Source organism: Nuphar pumila, chromosome 1 (assembly GCF_984573655.1).
Source record: "Nuphar pumila chromosome 1, dmNupPumi1.hap1.1, whole genome shotgun sequence".
NCBI lineage: Eukaryota > Viridiplantae > Streptophyta > Magnoliopsida > Nymphaeales > Nymphaeaceae > Nuphar > Nuphar pumila.
In genome coordinates, this window is record NC_143249.1 from 20,706,724 (window position 1) to 20,724,370 (window position 17,647).

Consider the following 17,647-nt stretch of genomic DNA (forward strand, 5'->3'; position numbering starts at 1 on the left):
AATTAGGCTCACTTTACTATATAGTACGGAATGTTGGGCTGCCAAGAGACATCATATTCAAAAAATGAGTGTAGCTGAGATGCGCATGCTTAGATGAATGTGTGAAAATACAATAAAAGATAAGATTCGAAACGAGGAGATACGTAAGAAGGTAGATGTTGCATCCATTGAAAATAAGATGAGAGAGAATCATTTACGGTGGTTTGGACATATTCGGCGAAGGCCTAATGATGGTGCAGTTAGAAGGATGGAGAAATGAAAAAATATATTACTTAAAAGAGGTTGGGGTAGGCCTAAGAAGACTTAGATGAAAATGATAAGAAAGGGTATGAATGCTTTGAACCTCATCGAGGACATGGCATTTGATAGAAATGATTGGAGGAGAAGGATTCATGTGGAAGACCCAAAATGATTTTCTTTTTTGGTTCATATCACCGACCCCAATTGTTTTGAGATGAAGGTGTAGTTGTAGTTGTTGTTGTAGAAAACTGTGCTACAATGTGACATTGGATGACCAGCAGTGTATTACTATTCTTGGTCGGCCGATGATACCATATCGAACAAGGAAAGTCGTTCTTTGTTGTTGATCCAAAATTGCTTCCCTTGAGCAGCATTGTACACCTCTGAGATAGAGATGTTTAAGAAAATAATCCAACAGATTGGTAGTACTAAGCACAATGGTACGTGATGAGAGAGAGACCACCTTGCAAGAGAACAACCATAAACTAACTTCAGAAAAGACATAAACATAAAACAGGGAAGAGCCCCGAAATTTGGATGAAGCAGATAACTAACAGAGCCCGTTCCAAGCTCTGTGTACACATCGTAGTCTGTTTCCCATAATCTGAAACATTAGAGTTGCTGAAAGAACTAAGACCCTGCTGTACCCACAGAGCTGACTGGCAGCCTCTAACCCGATCATGCAGGTGGTGCATAGTCCAAGTGTAGTAGTCCTGTGATTCCTAGTTTCCTTTCTAATGTGGGAATTCTAAATGTTGTTCCGGATTCCTTTGTCATTTACCGACATTGTCTGGTTCGTCATGTTCTTACGAGCTGGTCTTCTTTTTTGGATTCTTCCTTGTTTGAGGGGTAAAGCAAAAGAGAGTGGATTATGAACTGTTACCCAATTCGTTTTTGCTTGTGTTGTGAATGTAATTGCAGAATGTGCTAGAGCTATAGTGTTTGTACCAAGAGTCTTGGATTGAGATCCCAAGATTGGCTGTCAAAAATTTATACACATTCGTTGCTCACAGAATAATTTGCAAAAAGAGCAAGTATATATATATATATATATATATATATATATATATATATAGAGAGAGAGAGAGAGAGAGAGAGAGAGAGAGAGACTCATATCTTCGTGATGGGTATATCTTCGGACGGCTTCAAACCAATGCCGATTTTCCGATTTTAAGTAAGATTGGACGGCCAGCCTTTACCACTTAAAAGGGATATCCTCTCTCTCTCTCTCTCTCTCTCTCTCTCTCTCTCTCTTTAGCTTCCCACTAAAAGAATAACGATAATGTAAAGAAGCTTGCGCGATAATGATAATTGTAAACCTGCCTTTTCAACTCACTATATCTTTTGTGAGTGTAGGGCTTTATTATATTCAGTTATACAGAGATTATACACAACTTATACACGATCCTCAAATGTTGACATTCGAGGGATAATGCTATATTGTGATAGAATATCGATATTTGAGGAATCGGTTGGACAACAATGACAATTGAGGAATCGGTTGCACCATCTTAATTAGTAACGGCAGCTGGACTTGATGAACTGGCCTTCAATAGAGGAGACGGTTGCTACATTTGTGGAATCTTCATCTACGTTGAAGGAGTTGATATTGCGATGTCATCCTGAAGGATCTTCACATGTCATTATCGGTTGATGATTGGTGACGCTTGGCTTATCACGCCGTCACAAGTTCAACGGGAGAGCAAGCACGTTGAGTTTGTGGCAAAGATCGATGAATTGCGCTAACGACGGTGGTTTGGTGAGTCCATCCTCTAGCTGGTCATGAGAAGAAATAAATTGGACTCGAAGGTGACCCTTGCAAACATGATCATGAACAAAATAAAAATCAATTTCAATGTGCTTGGTCCAAGCATGAAAAACAAGATTGACAGCTAGGTTTTAGATTATCACATCATAGCACAGGGGGTGCGTTAAGAAAACACCCAAGTTCACGTAGGAGAAAATGTAACCAAAGGAGATCAAAGGCAGCACATGCTAGGGATTTGTATTTGGCCTCAGTACTAAAACGAGTTACGATCTTCTGCTTGTGGGATGATTAGGAGATCACATTGGGTCCAAAAAACAACAACAAAGCCAGCAGTAGACTTACGATCATCTAGACAGCCAGCCCAATCCGTATTTGAGTAGGCACTGAGCCGAAGAGAGGAAGAGACATACCTTGTTGACCGCAAAGACGATGTCGAGACGAGTAAGAAAGAGATATTGCAGTCCCAACTCCGCACCTCTTTTCATCTATGACATCTGCTGATATGTATAATTGTTTTTCACATTTGTTTTGAAGAATGCCGAACACCCACACATCATTTCATATGGCGTTTCTTTCACATTCCAGTTCTGATTTGAAGATGGCCAACACATGCCGCCTTCGCCTACTGTCCGTTTCCTCCACCACTGTCACCTTTTGCCTCGTCTGCACCGTCACACTTCATCCACCAACTCGTACAAACAGGCCCCAACAAACTAATCTTTCAGATATTTCTGTCCATCTTCCATCTTATCCCTTCAGCTAATAATACGAAAAAACTTGTCCTGATATTCCCACCATAGTTACTGAAAGCGCCTCCTCCTTACCGGGGGGGGGGGGGGGGGGGTGACTGCGCTTCCTCAAAAAGAAAAAGTGTGTGGGAAACTCGCTTTATACTTTGGTGAAGCGTGATTCCCTCTCTCTTTTTTTCTTTTCTCACTCGCTTTCTTTTTGTTTTTTTTATGTTATTATTATTTTTATTGCTCTTTGTATTTTTGTTTTTCCCTTTCAAAATGAATCCTGGGGATTTTGTAATTTAATAAGCAGCGCACGCTTTTATGGGTTTTCTTGCAAAACTTGTAAGAGTTTCGTCGAACGAGGATGACGGGACAGTGCTTCATTTTTCAACTAATGGTTGAAAGGACATTTAAGTCCTCATGTAATTCAAATATGGCTCTTACCTCCTCATGTATTTTAGAATGACTTCCATGCCCCTCGATACCGACATGTTGTGTGTGGTTTAGGTTAGGGATGCAAAACGGTTCGGATCCGGAACATCTAAATACATGGGGGATTCAGATGGGAATGGGGATTCGAAACAGCTAAACCTCCATTCTAGAACCGACCCATTTGTGTCCCTAGTTCTGGTCAACCTCGGTCGGGTTTGAGGCCTAATGCAGGTGGAAATCCGGACATGGATCCATTAGAATCCAAAACCATATCAAGCCTCTCAATTGCAACTTGGCCTTTTAACTTTATTGTGCTGATTGGTTGTTTCGGTATTTGTCCAAACATGAAACCCCCCCCCCCCCCCCCCCCGATATTTTACAAGTTAATTAAGTTAAAATAAAAATAAAAATATCAAAGTGTATTTTATATCGGACGTATGAATAAGATACTGTTAATGTGCGTTCCTTTTAGAGCCCGTTTGTATGTCACTGAAAGTGGATTGTTTTCTAAGAAAATGCATCCACCGGCAGTGACAATACAAAAGGTAGAATCGTCCGTTTCTGCCAAAAATCGTCGACGGGCATGTCATTTCACACGTTGGAGGTGGGTTTTCTACGGAAACGGTTCCTAAGAAATTTCACACATGATAAAAAAAAGGTTAATAAGAAAAAAAAAACAGAAAAAAAATAATCAATTGCATAAAGTCCAATTATATTTGAAAAACAAAGTTTGTTCCTTAATCTTTCTTCTTCCTCCCCCACGTAACACTTTGGGATATGACAGCATAATTTCTAGAAATTGCAAGCAAAGTAGGATGAAAAGCTATTATATTCAAGCTTTGAAATCAATCTCAAAATTGAACTGTATTAAACAGGTATTTTGATGCAAGGATTTTTTTTTTTTATGATGAGAAACCCTCGCCGAAGGGAAGAAAACCTTAGGCTGAGCCCCATGATCACCCTGCCTTACGTGGCTGACCTTTGAAAGCTACAAACACACATGCACCAATGAGATTTGATCTAACGCTTTCATCTAAAATCTCAATACCCTTACAACCACCCTGCTGGCCACAGTGCCCATCAAAGAACATTCTAGCCATGATTTCAGCCTTATGACATGGAACGCGCATTTCAAGTTTCGAACTCTTGATGTTCTTCAACTTAAATGCCTTAAGTCGGCCTATCTGTCTAGGTATGGAGAGCCCGGCCAAGGTCACAGTCGACCCACTACAGCGGTATTTTTAACGCTAAAGTGTGATATTTCAAAAGTAACGCATTTATCATTCTGACGGTAAATTTTTTTACATTACTCATATTATATATGTTTTATGTTATATATATATATATATGGATTTTTTCGAGAATTTCTCGAGAAAACAAATTTTTTGAATTTATCGCGTCATATCGTGGCCGGGATTTTCCAGTTAACAGTGGCATTTAAGCAATTTACTAAAATAGAAAGGTCATTATTAGAAATAGGCATCTTCTCCTGATTTGACAGGGGGAGCAAAACGTCAATGTGGAGGAGGAGAATATTTTACTGATGACGCTACTTATTTCTCTCTCTAGAATTAGAGAGAGAGAGAGAGACTATGAAGTTTATTCTTCGTTAAATAAGAGCGTATATAAGTTTATAACGTAAGAGATCTCTATCATGCAACCAAAAGAGGGGTTTCTCTTCTTCTTCTTCACTGTTTCAGTAATTCCTTTAATGAATTGTCGGTCGTCGCGATCTGTAAGTCTTCTTCGATCTTCTTGACGATCGTTCTGATGATGATGATGGTGACCTTTTCTTTCGAATTTTATGGTTTTCCAGATATTTTTTGCGTGGTTTAGATTCTTCCTGATTGAACCTCTACACTGAACAATCAGCAGCTCTAGATCACGGGTTTTGCGGTTTAGTTTGGATCGAAGATTGCAAAATCTGAGCTTGCTGGGTCCTGTGAACCACTTTTTGGCATCTTTCTGTTGAATTTCACGCGAAAAACTGGGATTTTCTGGCCGTCGAACGAATCTGTGCCGAATTCTTCTGTCAAAAAAAATTTCTGTGCCTAATTCACGGCTTTTGTCATGATGGGTATACGGATTTCTGCGTGTTGGTTTGCTTGAAGTCCGATTTGGATGTGAATTATGACTTGCATATTGCCGGGGAGCTCGTATTCTCCGATGATGTCGCCGGATTTCGGAAGAATTTTGGGCAACGAGTGTTACGGGGTTGATTCTGGCCTAAATTGCGGGTCGAGCTTGCTTTTATCTCTTCCGGACGACGTTCTAGCCCTTGTTTCGCGATTGTTGAGCCCGATTGATCTCTGTAATTTGAGTCTTTGCTGCCGGAGTCTTAATGGATTGGCTGCGTCCGATAAGGTTTGGTTCATGCAATGCGATAAATTGGCCTTGATTGATGCTCAGGATTTGTTGTCATGGAGGAAGGTGGTCGATTCGTATAAGGCGCTCTGTAGGTTCCTTGTTAAGGTAAAGCCGTTGATTGGGATTTGGGTTCACCAGAACCCGGAGCTAGGCAATGTAGTCTACGTGATGTGGGGATTCATGTCGGTCGTCGGTTGTAGGATAATTCCTCAAGAGCTCGGCCCGCTCGGGTTCGATGGCCCATTATTGTGGGCTCCAGTTTTTGAGATCATAGGCGATTCGGATGGTTTGCCGCTTTTCTTTCTTCATGGAAGGGAAAGGGATAAGGATTACTGTTATCCAGGTTCCTTGAAGGCGATCGATGATCAGTGTAATGTTCTTTTGCTAGAAGCGGGGCCTCAAAAGAATGCAACAACTCACACTGTTAGGACTACCGTTGATGATCTGGGTACCGATGTTTCGAGGATTTGTCGGTCGGAAGAAAATGTTTCAAGTTCTCATAAGGCAGCGGAGGGAAATGATTCGGTGCCATTTAGTCGATTGGCTTTCGGGGACAGGCGCAAATTGCTGGAGCTTGTTGCTGATCACGTACGTTTGGAAATGCCTGCTTGTGCAAGCGGTCCTCTGTTCACTCGGTCAAGAGATGTCCTGGGGGTGGAAGATGAGTTTGCAGTGAAAAAAGAGGCCATTAACGAAGATGTGGTTCTGTTAGCTGAGCGCAGGTCATTACTTATCCAGATGTATATGCTTGGGAATATTGGTGAAGGGCAAACAACCTTCGGTTCTAGTAGGGAAGCTGTTCAACTGGATTCAGGTTCGAGAATTCAGTGTACTACCACAGGTTTGCTGAAGGCTTCCAGGGAGAAATTGGGCGTTGATGCTGCTAGGGAGCATAAGGCTAGGAATAATCTTAGTTGCACAATCAGTCGGCACTTGTCTTTTATTGAGAAGGAAAAATCACAGAACGTGAAGAGGAGAAGTATTGCTGGATATTTCAAAGATGGTTTCAAACAGATCATTGGAAAGGCTACAGGTGGTAATAATGGTAGCATTCATCTAAGGAGTGATTCTTCCAGCAGTGAGAGTAAGCATGTGCAGCTGCATGAATTCCTGAGACTAGGGAATTCTACAGGACTGAGTTTGCATGCTTCAACAATGAGGTTATCTACTTATCGAGCGTGGCCTATCATGCATGACAACAGATTTGCACTGTATAAATTACCTCAACCACTTCCTGTGGTAGGCCAAGAATATGCAGGCCTATGGGGTGGGACATTTGGCTGGCCACCTGGACGGCCTGCAGAAGACAAACCTGGAAAGGCCTTATTTTTCCTTTTGCTCTCTTATGAAGAATCTGAAGAGGCAAAACTTCTGATTGCAACTAAGATACTGGAGGGGACTCATTATGTTCTTCATCCCAATGGTTCTGCAATGTTTATTGTGAACATCCATGAGCCATCATCAGATCCATTCCCGTGGGGTGCAGATAGGGATTCCCTTCCTGTAGTTATTAAACATGCTTATCATGGGGATGGTATAGCTAATGGCTATGGCTTCAGATATCCCGGCTCTAAACCTGGAGCGTTGTTTGTTTTGCAAACAGGGCTTCTTGCATTTGTTTGGAGAGAAACAAGGGCTGTATTAACTTTGCAGAGGTTAAACTTGAAATCGCTGTTAGGGAGGGGTGAAAGGGTAGCTGCTTTACCCCCAGTTGCCAACTTTGCATACTTGACCAAGTCTTACTCAAATGTGTTTGCAGGATTTGCGGGTTCACATTCTTTGTCTTTTCCCAGGTATGCTTGTTTTCGGCCTTTGTCCTTTTCTATCAGATGTGATGCTCTACTTAGCTTGGCTTTCACGTGAAACTTACACTATAAGTTTTGTTTTTCATGATATCTAGCTGGCACATTTTGGCTATTGTTGAATGTCCTGTGTTTGAATGTGCATGATGCATATGAAGTCCAATTTTCCTTTCATCGATTATATGATCAAATGGGCTGAAACCATGTAGATGGGAGAAGGCATGGGAGCATTGATGGTTTGTTGGATCATTTAGATTTTTTTTCTAAATCTCAGGGCTTTCTTATGCTTTACAATTTAGAACATTGTACATGTCTTTCTCAGAAGTCTCTGCTTTTTTATTTGTTTCCTTGTGGTGTCAAGTCTGTTTCCGCCATAAATAATACTGGTGCACTTGTGTATTGAGGATAGGTGCTTGTTTGTTAACTAATATCAGCTATTTCAGGATGCTCGAGTTTTATCTGAAATTCCTCAAGTGTTGGCAATTTTAGTATTTCCAGTTTCCATGTGTATTCATGTGGTTGTGTACTGTGCACGTGTTTGTATGTGTGGATAAGGCATGTGTGGGTAGCAATTTTTGGTGATCCCGCTTAATGATTCTATTTCTCAGCTTTAGAAATGTTGGTTTTAGTGTTTATGTTTCCAAGATTTATGAATCCTCAAAACAGTAAAAAAAAATATGGATAACTAACTCAAGCTCTACCTTTTGTTGTTTCTGTTGCATAGGACTGCTTTTCATACGAGTGTCCCCTTTTACCTGAAACAATGGGTCTGCAGCTCTTAAAATGCTAGTTTTTTTTTTAAAGGACTTGAAATTTCTAGTTTCAAGTATATCCTAAGGGACTCACATGAAATGGCAGTGCACAGGTTCCATAAAGTTCTGTTAGGTTTCATGGCTACACATTGAATCTCAGACTAGAGAGAGAGAGAGAGAGCTTCTAACAAACAACAACAAGAACAATGATAATACTAGAATAAACAAGGACTTTATAATGAGGTGAAATTGTGACAAAATACCTTGTATGATTGGTCTCTAGCATCAAGTGCCTGCTTCAAATATTTGTTTTAGAACGAGTTAAATTTTTTTGAAAAAATAAATAAATTATAAAACATTTATTTGCAAATTTTCAATCTTTCATAGAAGGGAAGAGTACCCCTGAAGCTATGTCACATAGGTGCGGGTGCAGATGCGGCGATGCGGCACTTTAAAAAAGCTTGGGTGCGGGGGTGCGGGAGGGTATATATATATATATATATATATATATATATATATAATTTTTAAGTTTTAACTGTTAACAATAGTAACACTAATGAAATAAAAAACAATTGTCATAATATCATCAAATCAATTCATCATCATGCATGCAATAAATCAAATTAACAATCTACAATTCTATTCTTTATCATAAAAACTAACACCACAATTAAATCAACCTAAATATATTATAGAAACAATCAAATAAGTAAAGCATAAAAAGAGTAAATTATACAGTATACTAATAAAAGAAGCAAACAATGCATAATTACATACCAAAAGTATATCCTACACAATGTATATGATGATGAGGTAATGGATCCTAATAATTTTTCGCTTTATCATCAAATGCATCATAAGAAGGAAGACTGAGCCTAGATAAATCTATGTTTGTAATGTTAAAATCATGTTCTCCTTCTAAGTCACACTATTCTGGGTTTACATCTCAAAATTTGGATGATCATTGTCTGCATTACAAACCCAATTTGAAAATGTTAAATACAATACAAGTATATTTAAATGAAAAAGCTAAGAAATAGTCAAATAACTAAGAGAGTAATTAATACCTATATTCATCATTGGTTTGCGAAAGTAGTCGAAGATTATAATGAACATATACTAAATCCTCTGTACGCTTGCTGGTGAGTTTGTTTGTCTTCATGCTGTGGATTTGAGAATATATGCTCCAATTTCTTTCACAACAGGATAAACTAGCAACAATCTCAATGCAAGACGTTGGAGAAGAGGTGTTTCTGATCCAAATGTTGACCACCATGTGATAGAATCTATATTTTCCTCTCTCGCTAGTAATGCCTGTCCATATAATCTCGAACATGAAAAATTTTCAAACTCTTGTTTGACTTGATTTAGAATATGTGATTCTGGATAAAGTCGTCATACACATATTTCTATGCCTTGATAGTTTTGGGTCTAAATTTGGAGGGACACAACTAATATCATATTCCTGCTATTTTTTTGCATAATATTTTGGATTTAGAGAATGTGTCATGCAATGCAAAGGAGTGTTGCTCTTATCCCATCTTCTGACTAAAATTGAATGAATATGATTAAAACATTCTGAATCATCCAATGCAGGATTTTTTCCTTCATGCCTGAAAATCACAACTTGTATTTTTTCAATCATATTATCCCACATTTTATAAACTTTGTGAAGCATGGGCACATCCTTATCAACTTCTCTCAACATTTCCTAAATAGGCTGTGTAAATTGAAGAAAGTATACGACTCTATCGCAAAACTCATCATCAACAATGAATTTCTTAATTTCTTGAGCCTTGACAACATCATCAACATGATAGAATGTCCAATTCTCATCAGTCACCATGTTAACCAAAGCATTATTTACTTCCTTAATCCTTTTCACCGTCACAATGATGGACACAAAACGTGTTTCAGCGACCTTCAACAATTTCAGGTCAGAATGCCTATTAAATATAGCATTAGCATGATGGTGGTTGACAACAAAATTCTTAATGCTTTTGACATTTTTTTCTAATTCCTCAATCCATGAACATAGAGCATATGCTGATGAATTTTCTTCTTCTTTGGGGTTGCAGATGCTCTTGAGGGTCAGATTTAAGTTGTGTGCTATACAGGGAGTCCAAAAAATATGTTGATACTCACTCTCTAAACTCAATGTTGCACTTTTACAAACTGGAGCATTGTCTCTAATGATTTGCACTACTTTTTTATTACCCTATTCTTTTATTACTTCTATAAACAACCCCTTCAAATACTCATCATTTTTATATTGCCCAGATGCATCAATTGCTTTCAAGAATACTTGGTCACTAAGCGAAGAAGCAATGAATGAACGCCTTTTAATATCTGTTCTCCCATCAGAAACAATGAAAACTTCATTTTGTTCCCATGAATTTTTCTCAATCTCTAGCAATCTATCAACATTTGCCCTCTCTTCTGCAAGAAGTGTGGTTCGTAGTTTTTCTGAGCTTGGAGGTACATAGTTACTCAAATTACAATTTGCCAGTGAAGTAACTAAATCCTTCCAATAAGGATTTCTAGCTGCATTAAATGGACGTGAACTAAAATAAAAATACCTTTCTACTTTTTTATCTATCTCCTCCCTTTCATATGTATTGAATGATGCTTGTATTGTTCCTCTTCATCTACCTCCTACATCTACTTTTCTTTTTTTTAGCATCTTTTTGGAGGCTTAAAAAGGGTACACTAATTGCACAAGAATCACTCATTGGCTTACTCTTCTCATGTTCATTTTGTATTTTTTTGTATTGTTTTTGCATTGCCTCATCAACTCTTCTGCATCTTGAAATGTCATGTCCTGGTATCTTCAACAAATGAGTCTTAACTCTTATGTAAGACCCAACAAAATCTCTTTCACAAAGCTTGCATTGAAATCTTTTGTTTTCATCACCTCCTCCAGTTTTTGCAAGCTTATCTACATGTGCTCATAGTGACCCCCCCATCATCACATGTTACAGCTAACGAACTTGAATCAACACTCCCACTACAACTACCAGCAACACTAGCAGCAAAACTTACATGTGTGGATGAAAATGACGCAAGTCCTTTCTTTTTATCTGTCATTTTTGTCCTGAAAATAAAAAAATGTTATATTAAAATCAATTATGCACACAATCAAGATTGATAATATTGAGTGCAAGGTAAATAACATATATAATAAGTTCTAAAAATCTAGTAGTAGTACGTATAAATAAATACCGAAAGGTATGAGAAAAATATATAACAATAACATTAATGCAACTTTATCTATCTAAGTATTTAACTAGTAACTAATAAAAATATGAGCATTCAACTAAATTTTAAGTAACAAAATCAATAATAACAATCAAATTACTCAACATCAAGTCATCAACAAATAATACATATTAGTCATTAGCATAAACAACCATATGTCATAGGGAAAACTCAATTCGGCTTGGCTAGGCTTGTGAAAACTCAGTTCAGCTCATTAATTTGGTACAGTGAGCTTAGTCAGCCAGCATGTTTAGGTAAGGGCCGTAAGGCCAAGTATGAACTGGGAAAGCTCGGGTCGACTATATATATTATATATAAATATATTATATTTTAAATGTATATTATGTATAATATTTATATTACATAGGTTTTGCGTGTAAAAACTCTTAAAAGATAGTTTTTTGAGAAAACAAGTCAGCTCGTGATCAACTCTTAACAAGCCAAACTGAGTTTTCCCCTAAAATGAGTAAATATTTTTTCAAAAATGGGCAACCACAGTGTTTAGCCGAGATTGAGAGAGAGAGGTACGCAGTAACACAGAGGGGAAAGGGGAAAGGGGAAAGAGATTGAGTTGAGAGAGAGAGAGAGAGGTATGTCGTAACAGAGGGAAAAAGGGAATGAGAGAGAGAGAGGTAGCTAAGAAGAGAGATTGAGAGACGAGGGAAGAGAGAGATTGAAGGAGAGAATGAGAGAGAGAATGCGTACCTAGATTGGAGATGAAGAGGAGGCATCGTCGGACGGTGATAGCTCATAGTCATCACCGTGTCGGGGTCGGGAGGAGGGGGCAAATTTTTTTCCCTAATCCTCCTCTCAGCCCATTTCATCGGTTTTTTTTTTTAAGTCCAAAATTTGGACACTTATGACCCTGAGTGTGTTGACTGCACCTAGGGTCAGTTTGACTGCACCCACACGCTCACCCGTGTTGCATCGCGTCGATGCGGTGTGGCCCCCTGGTTGGCTGAATCCCTATGACATAGCCCTGAAGGTGGCAAAAACTAGGTTGATATTCACATTTCCACAATCAGCGGATATAGGAGATCAACTTAAAGAGCTATATCACAAACCAGAAAGCCAACTAAAGACTGTAAGTGGTGGTTATGTCACATAAGTATAGGTGTTAGTGTGTGGTAAAATGTGGCATGACTGATAGAGCAGTTGTTTTCCAAGAGAAGGGTGTGAGGCTGCAGCTGGGTGGCGTAAATTGCACATAGACATATACACATAGGTATACACTGCAAATAGACATCCTTACTAAATATAACAATTAATTTAGAAAGTGTAAAATATTCACAAATAAAATGCATCTTATATATTACAGAAAAATTTACAAATATCCCTCAACATTTGACTTATGTCACAGGGATTCGGTCAACCAGGTGCCGCACCCGCATCGACGCGACGCGGGTGCGACACCTGGTGCAATCAAACTGACCCTGGGTGCGGTCAACGCACCCAAGGTCATAAATTTTTAAATTTTGGACTTAAAAAAAAGCCCGATGAAATGGGCTGAGAGGAGGATTAGGGCAAAAAAAAATTGCCCTCTCCTCCCTACAAAGCAATACTTGATGTGCGAAACCGCTCATCAAGTCAAATAAATTGCGTAAGCAGTACACAAGGTTCAAAACTGTACCTCGGCTAAATAAATGTGTAAGCAATGGCCTATGCACTAAAACGCTATGGCAAAGTAAATGACACGAAGGAAAGGACAAGGATTGCAAAACTGTGTCCTTGAGTTAAAAACGTATATATATACATATATATATATTACAGTTTAAATGTTATATGCTTAATTTAATTATTTCATTGTCCTTTACACAACTTTTCCCTACTTTGGAGAATGTCGGAGTTACTGACGTCTCCAGGCATAGGTGATAAAATGCTTGTGCCTCGGTGCACGCGTAGAGTCCATTACACCGATGGGGTGCACGTACTGCTTAAAAAACGTTTCTTTATTAAAGACGAAGTGTCGACCCGTGCTAAGGGCCAAATCTAAAAAGAAGGGAAGGACATGGTTGTGCCTCTGCTCGACAGATTGAGAGAGAGAGAGAGGGGGTCAGGGACTGCGCCCTGCCTGCCGACCCAACAACAAGAGGGAGGGGGTAGGGGCCGCGCCCCTGCCCACCGACCTGACCGAGGAAGAGGAAGGGGTAGGCGGGCATGCCGCACGCCCCTACCGGTCGACCTGCCAGCACAGGGAGTAGGGTGGGCTCGGCTACCTGGCCGAGCCTGGCAACTCAAACCAAGAAGGAGAGAGAGATGGGGTGGGGTGGGGTGGGCTCGACTGCCAGGTCGGGTCTGGCCCCAAATCCGACAATGAGAGAGAGAGAGAGAGAGAGAGAGAGAGAGAGAGAGAGAGAGAGAGAGAGAGAGAGAGAGCAGGGAGCAGGGAGGGAGCACCCCTCCCTAGCTAAAAAGAAACAGGGAGGGGTGGTGCCCCTCCTTTGCTGAAACCAAGAGGCAGGGAGGGGTGGCGCCCCTCCCCTGTCGAAATGAGAGCAAGGAGGGGGCGACGCCCCTCCCATGCGATATGAAAGAGAGAGAGCGAGGGGGGGGGGGGGATTGCGCCCCTCCCTTGCTACTCGAGGGGACAAAAAAAGGGGGACAGGGAGGGGCGCCGCCTTTCCTCTGTAAAAATGAGAACCAGGGAGGGGGTGATGCCCCTCCCCCGACCTCAGAGAGAACAGAGAGGGGGTGGTGCCCCTCCCTGTGAACCGAGGAAGCAGATAGCGAGAGAGAGAGAGAGAGAGACTCACCTTAGAGGAGGCCGGCTTGGGGGTGTCGCCGGCATCGGGTGGCCAGGAAAAGGAGAGAGAAAGGAGGGAGAACGAGAGGTTGTCGGGGAGAGAGAAGAGTGCGGGGAGGGGTTTCCTCTTCTGCGTAAGAGGAACCCTCCCCCGCATGCTTATTTATAAGCACGGGAGGGGGAAGACTCGGGTTTGGATCCGGGTTAGATCCGGATCCAACCCGGGTTAGATCCGGATCCAACCCGGGTTAGATCCGGATCCAACCCGGGTTAGATCCGGATCCAACCCGGGTTAGATCCGGATCCAACCCGGGTTAGATCCGGATCCAACCCGGGTTAGATCCGGATCCAACCCGGGTCTGATTTTTTTTTTTTTAAAACCGGGTTTGACAGCAACAAAGTCTTATATGTTTGGTTTGATTGAGTTAAGATATTTTAAAATAATGTAAAATGGAGAAGTTCTCTAGATGATGAAAGCACCAAAGAGTTTGTTTGTGAGTTGATGAATTGCAGAATTAATCATTTTATTAATCAATTTTCATATGAAAGGGTGCTTTCTTAACAAATTATTGCCATTATAACATCATGGACTGGGAAAAAGATTTAAATTTTTTCTTCAAGTTTGAGGTGGAATTTGGTAAATCACCAATCAGATGGAGAAATATCCACTTGCGGGGGATAGTTTTACACTTCTTAATGGTTTTGTCCTGGTTTCTGTTGTCGGTTTTGTTAGTCCTGTGATGGGCATATCTGGTTGAGTGATAGTGACATTAGCATTGCAAGAATTATTGCTAATACATGCTGGTGAGATCGTCCTTCCCTTATTTCATCAATCTAGATAACAAGTGCGTATGACAACCTGGTTATTTCAACCGATGATTACAAGTTTTTTTTTCCTCTCGAACATAATTCATCCAATTTTAAGACAAGCTTCATAACATGTGGCTTTGAGAAGGATTTTGTCTTTTTGGAAGAAGAAAGTTTTTTTTTATAATAACAAAGAAGCTTGGTTTTAATTTTCTTTTATTATTATTATTAGGGTTATTTACAGAAACATACGCAGTTTTCTTTTATAATTGAGATTCATACCTGAAAAAATCAGTAATTCAAACACATACTTATTTTTATCATAGTTATTCAAATGCATCTGTTTTGACTATTCTCCTCTTAACTATAGTTAACAATCAACAAATTTTAAAGTATGCCAATTGTACCCTCATTAAAAAAAATCTTTATCATTTTACCCTCTCTCTCTCTCTCCATTTACTACAACCACCCACCGACTCTCTCTGACTCTTCAACCCATCTTAGTGTAAAAACTTGAGTTGACCTAACACCGTATTTGCTTTCTAGGATTAGATCCATATTAAAATAAGAATCTGACTCAAACATTAAGTGGTGCTTCGGATCTGCTCAAGATTTGAGATGTGGTATTGGGTAGGGATGTAAATGGCCAGGTGTATTATCAAAGCTGGATAATATATGTATAAATCTGTATCATATTAGAACAAATGTTGTCTGATCTAGCTATATCCATCTTAGGACTGAGTAAATGAATCTAGAACTAGGGCCTTTGGTTTGTTGAAAACATGAAAACATTTTTATTTGTTCAAGTAAAAGCTGAAATATGTTTGTGTGTTGACCTAGATCCAATCATATTAGCTTAACCAACTTCAATATTATTGGAAAAACCTAGTGTTGTAGATGGAGAAGAATGTTACGTGGGATTTTAGTTGGAAATTTTGGGAAAAAAAGAGAGAAAAATAAATAACAAAGGAGATGGAATGAAGATTTGGGAGTGAGCATTTGAACTGTCACATTAGGAGCTAACACCAGGTATGATTTTGGTTAACCATGGAATAAACCAAGTATGCATCTGAAGTAGCAATTTTTCGAAGTATGAATCTGAATTATCACTAAAAACTAGGTATATTTTTGCAAATAATCCTTATTATTATTGTTACTATTATTATTATGTTAATCTGCAGGTTTTATTTTGGCATGCTAATGCTAAGAAGCTTGTGAAATTGTTCGTAGGAAATATTTTTAGTATCCAGCACTTATTTTGATCCAAGGATATTCATAGAGGTTATGTTCCCATTTAGAATTCAACATTAAAAGTGCAAGTATTTATCTGAATTAGCAATTTTTTGAAGTATGAATCTAAATTATGACTAAAAACCAGGTATCTTTTTGTAAATAACCCTTATTATTATTGTTGTTATTATTATTATGCTAATGTGCAGGTTTTATTTCGGCATGCTGATGCTAAGAAACTTGTCAAATTGTTCGTAGGAAATATTTTTAGTATCCAGCACTTATTTTGTTCCAAGGATATTCATAGAGGTCATGTTCCCATTTAGAATACAGCATTCAAAGTGCAAGTTACTCTCGGTAATACTTGATTTTGTTTCTAATTCCACTTCCTTGATGGCAGATCACTTCAGTGAGATGGAAGGGGAGTCCTTTTTCTTGATGCGGTGCATTCAGAAGTGCACATCTAGTTGAGGACCAGCTTGGTTGCGCTGCCTCACATGCTAACTCATCCAAAGATGAGTTGTTAGAAGCTACAAAAAGCAAATTTTATATTGGTACAGCAAAGGGTTCTTCCTTTCATGAAAAATCTCATTTCTTGAATGATCACATGGAGTAGAAATTGGTTCCTTTCTTGCATGAGTTCGCCGCCAACATATTTTAAGATGGTGTCTGCAATAAGCTTTCTGTTACATTTGGATCAGGCCATGCTAAACTATTTGCCCTTGCCATTGAACTGAAATTATTGTAAGGGCAAATAAAATGATGGATCAATTGGAAATACGTGTACCCATCTGTGCTCTCAAGGTGCTACATACCTGGACACTATATGCAAGAGTGTGCATCTCCTTTTGCATGAGAGGAGAAAGTTGAGCCCCAAATGCACAAGCATTTCATCAACAAATGTTAAATTTGCTGTCTGTTTCATGTTTGAAGTGTCTAAACGGGTTCTTATTTTATGTGGGATGTAAAAGAGTAGATGCTGCCAAACGCTTTCGTAGACCACTGCAACATTTATTTGCAACAGGGTATTTATGCTAGAAACGATCGCTTTCAAACTGTGAAAGTTGGTGTCTTTATCTTGGAAGGATTTAGGAATTTTGTGCATAATAAATAAGAGAGCTGTTTTGAGGTCAATGTGCTGTTATTAGGGAGAAATTTATCAGTCTTTGGAGAGATTATTTTGTTGATCAAAACCTGCAAATATGATGGATTATTTAGTGAAATAAGAGTTCTGAATTACTTTACTAGTATAACATACGTAAGGACTTTTCAAGATATCTAAAACTCGAGGGCCCACAACGTTTCAAAATTTCACAACTTGAAAAAACATGTTTTTAGGTTCAAAAAACGCAATATAAAGTGCAATCTCTAGCAAATAAACTCTATTATGGGGTGCGATTGAGCATATGTGGCCTATACCCATGATTTCCATGTAAAAAGGATCAGGTGCATTTGGTCCGCACTCCTCTAGGAGGATTAGTTTGGGATTTGATTAACCTATTCAAGCACCCATC

At 39.3% G+C, this 17,647-nt stretch overlaps 1 protein-coding gene across 1 annotated transcript; it reads left to right on the top strand.

The window, feature by feature from the left end:
- Positions 1 to 4,828: 4,828 nt before the first annotated feature.
- On the top strand, positions 4,829 to 17,120 carry LOC149848275 (F-box protein At5g39450-like). The gene is made up of 2 exons (XM_090010948.1): positions 4,829 to 7,334; positions 16,534 to 17,120. The coding sequence occupies exons 1-2, from the start codon at positions 5,305 to 5,307 to the stop codon at positions 16,544 to 16,546; spliced, it is 2,043 nt and encodes a 680-aa protein (XP_089867074.1). The 5' UTR covers positions 4,829 to 5,304; the 3' UTR covers positions 16,547 to 17,120.
- Positions 17,121 to 17,647: the final 527 nt, after the last annotated feature.

Coding starts and splice junctions, on each gene's coding strand:
- LOC149848275 (XM_090010948.1), top strand. CDS start 5,305: ATGACTTGCATATTGCCGGGGAGCTCGTATTCTCCGATGATGTCGCCG.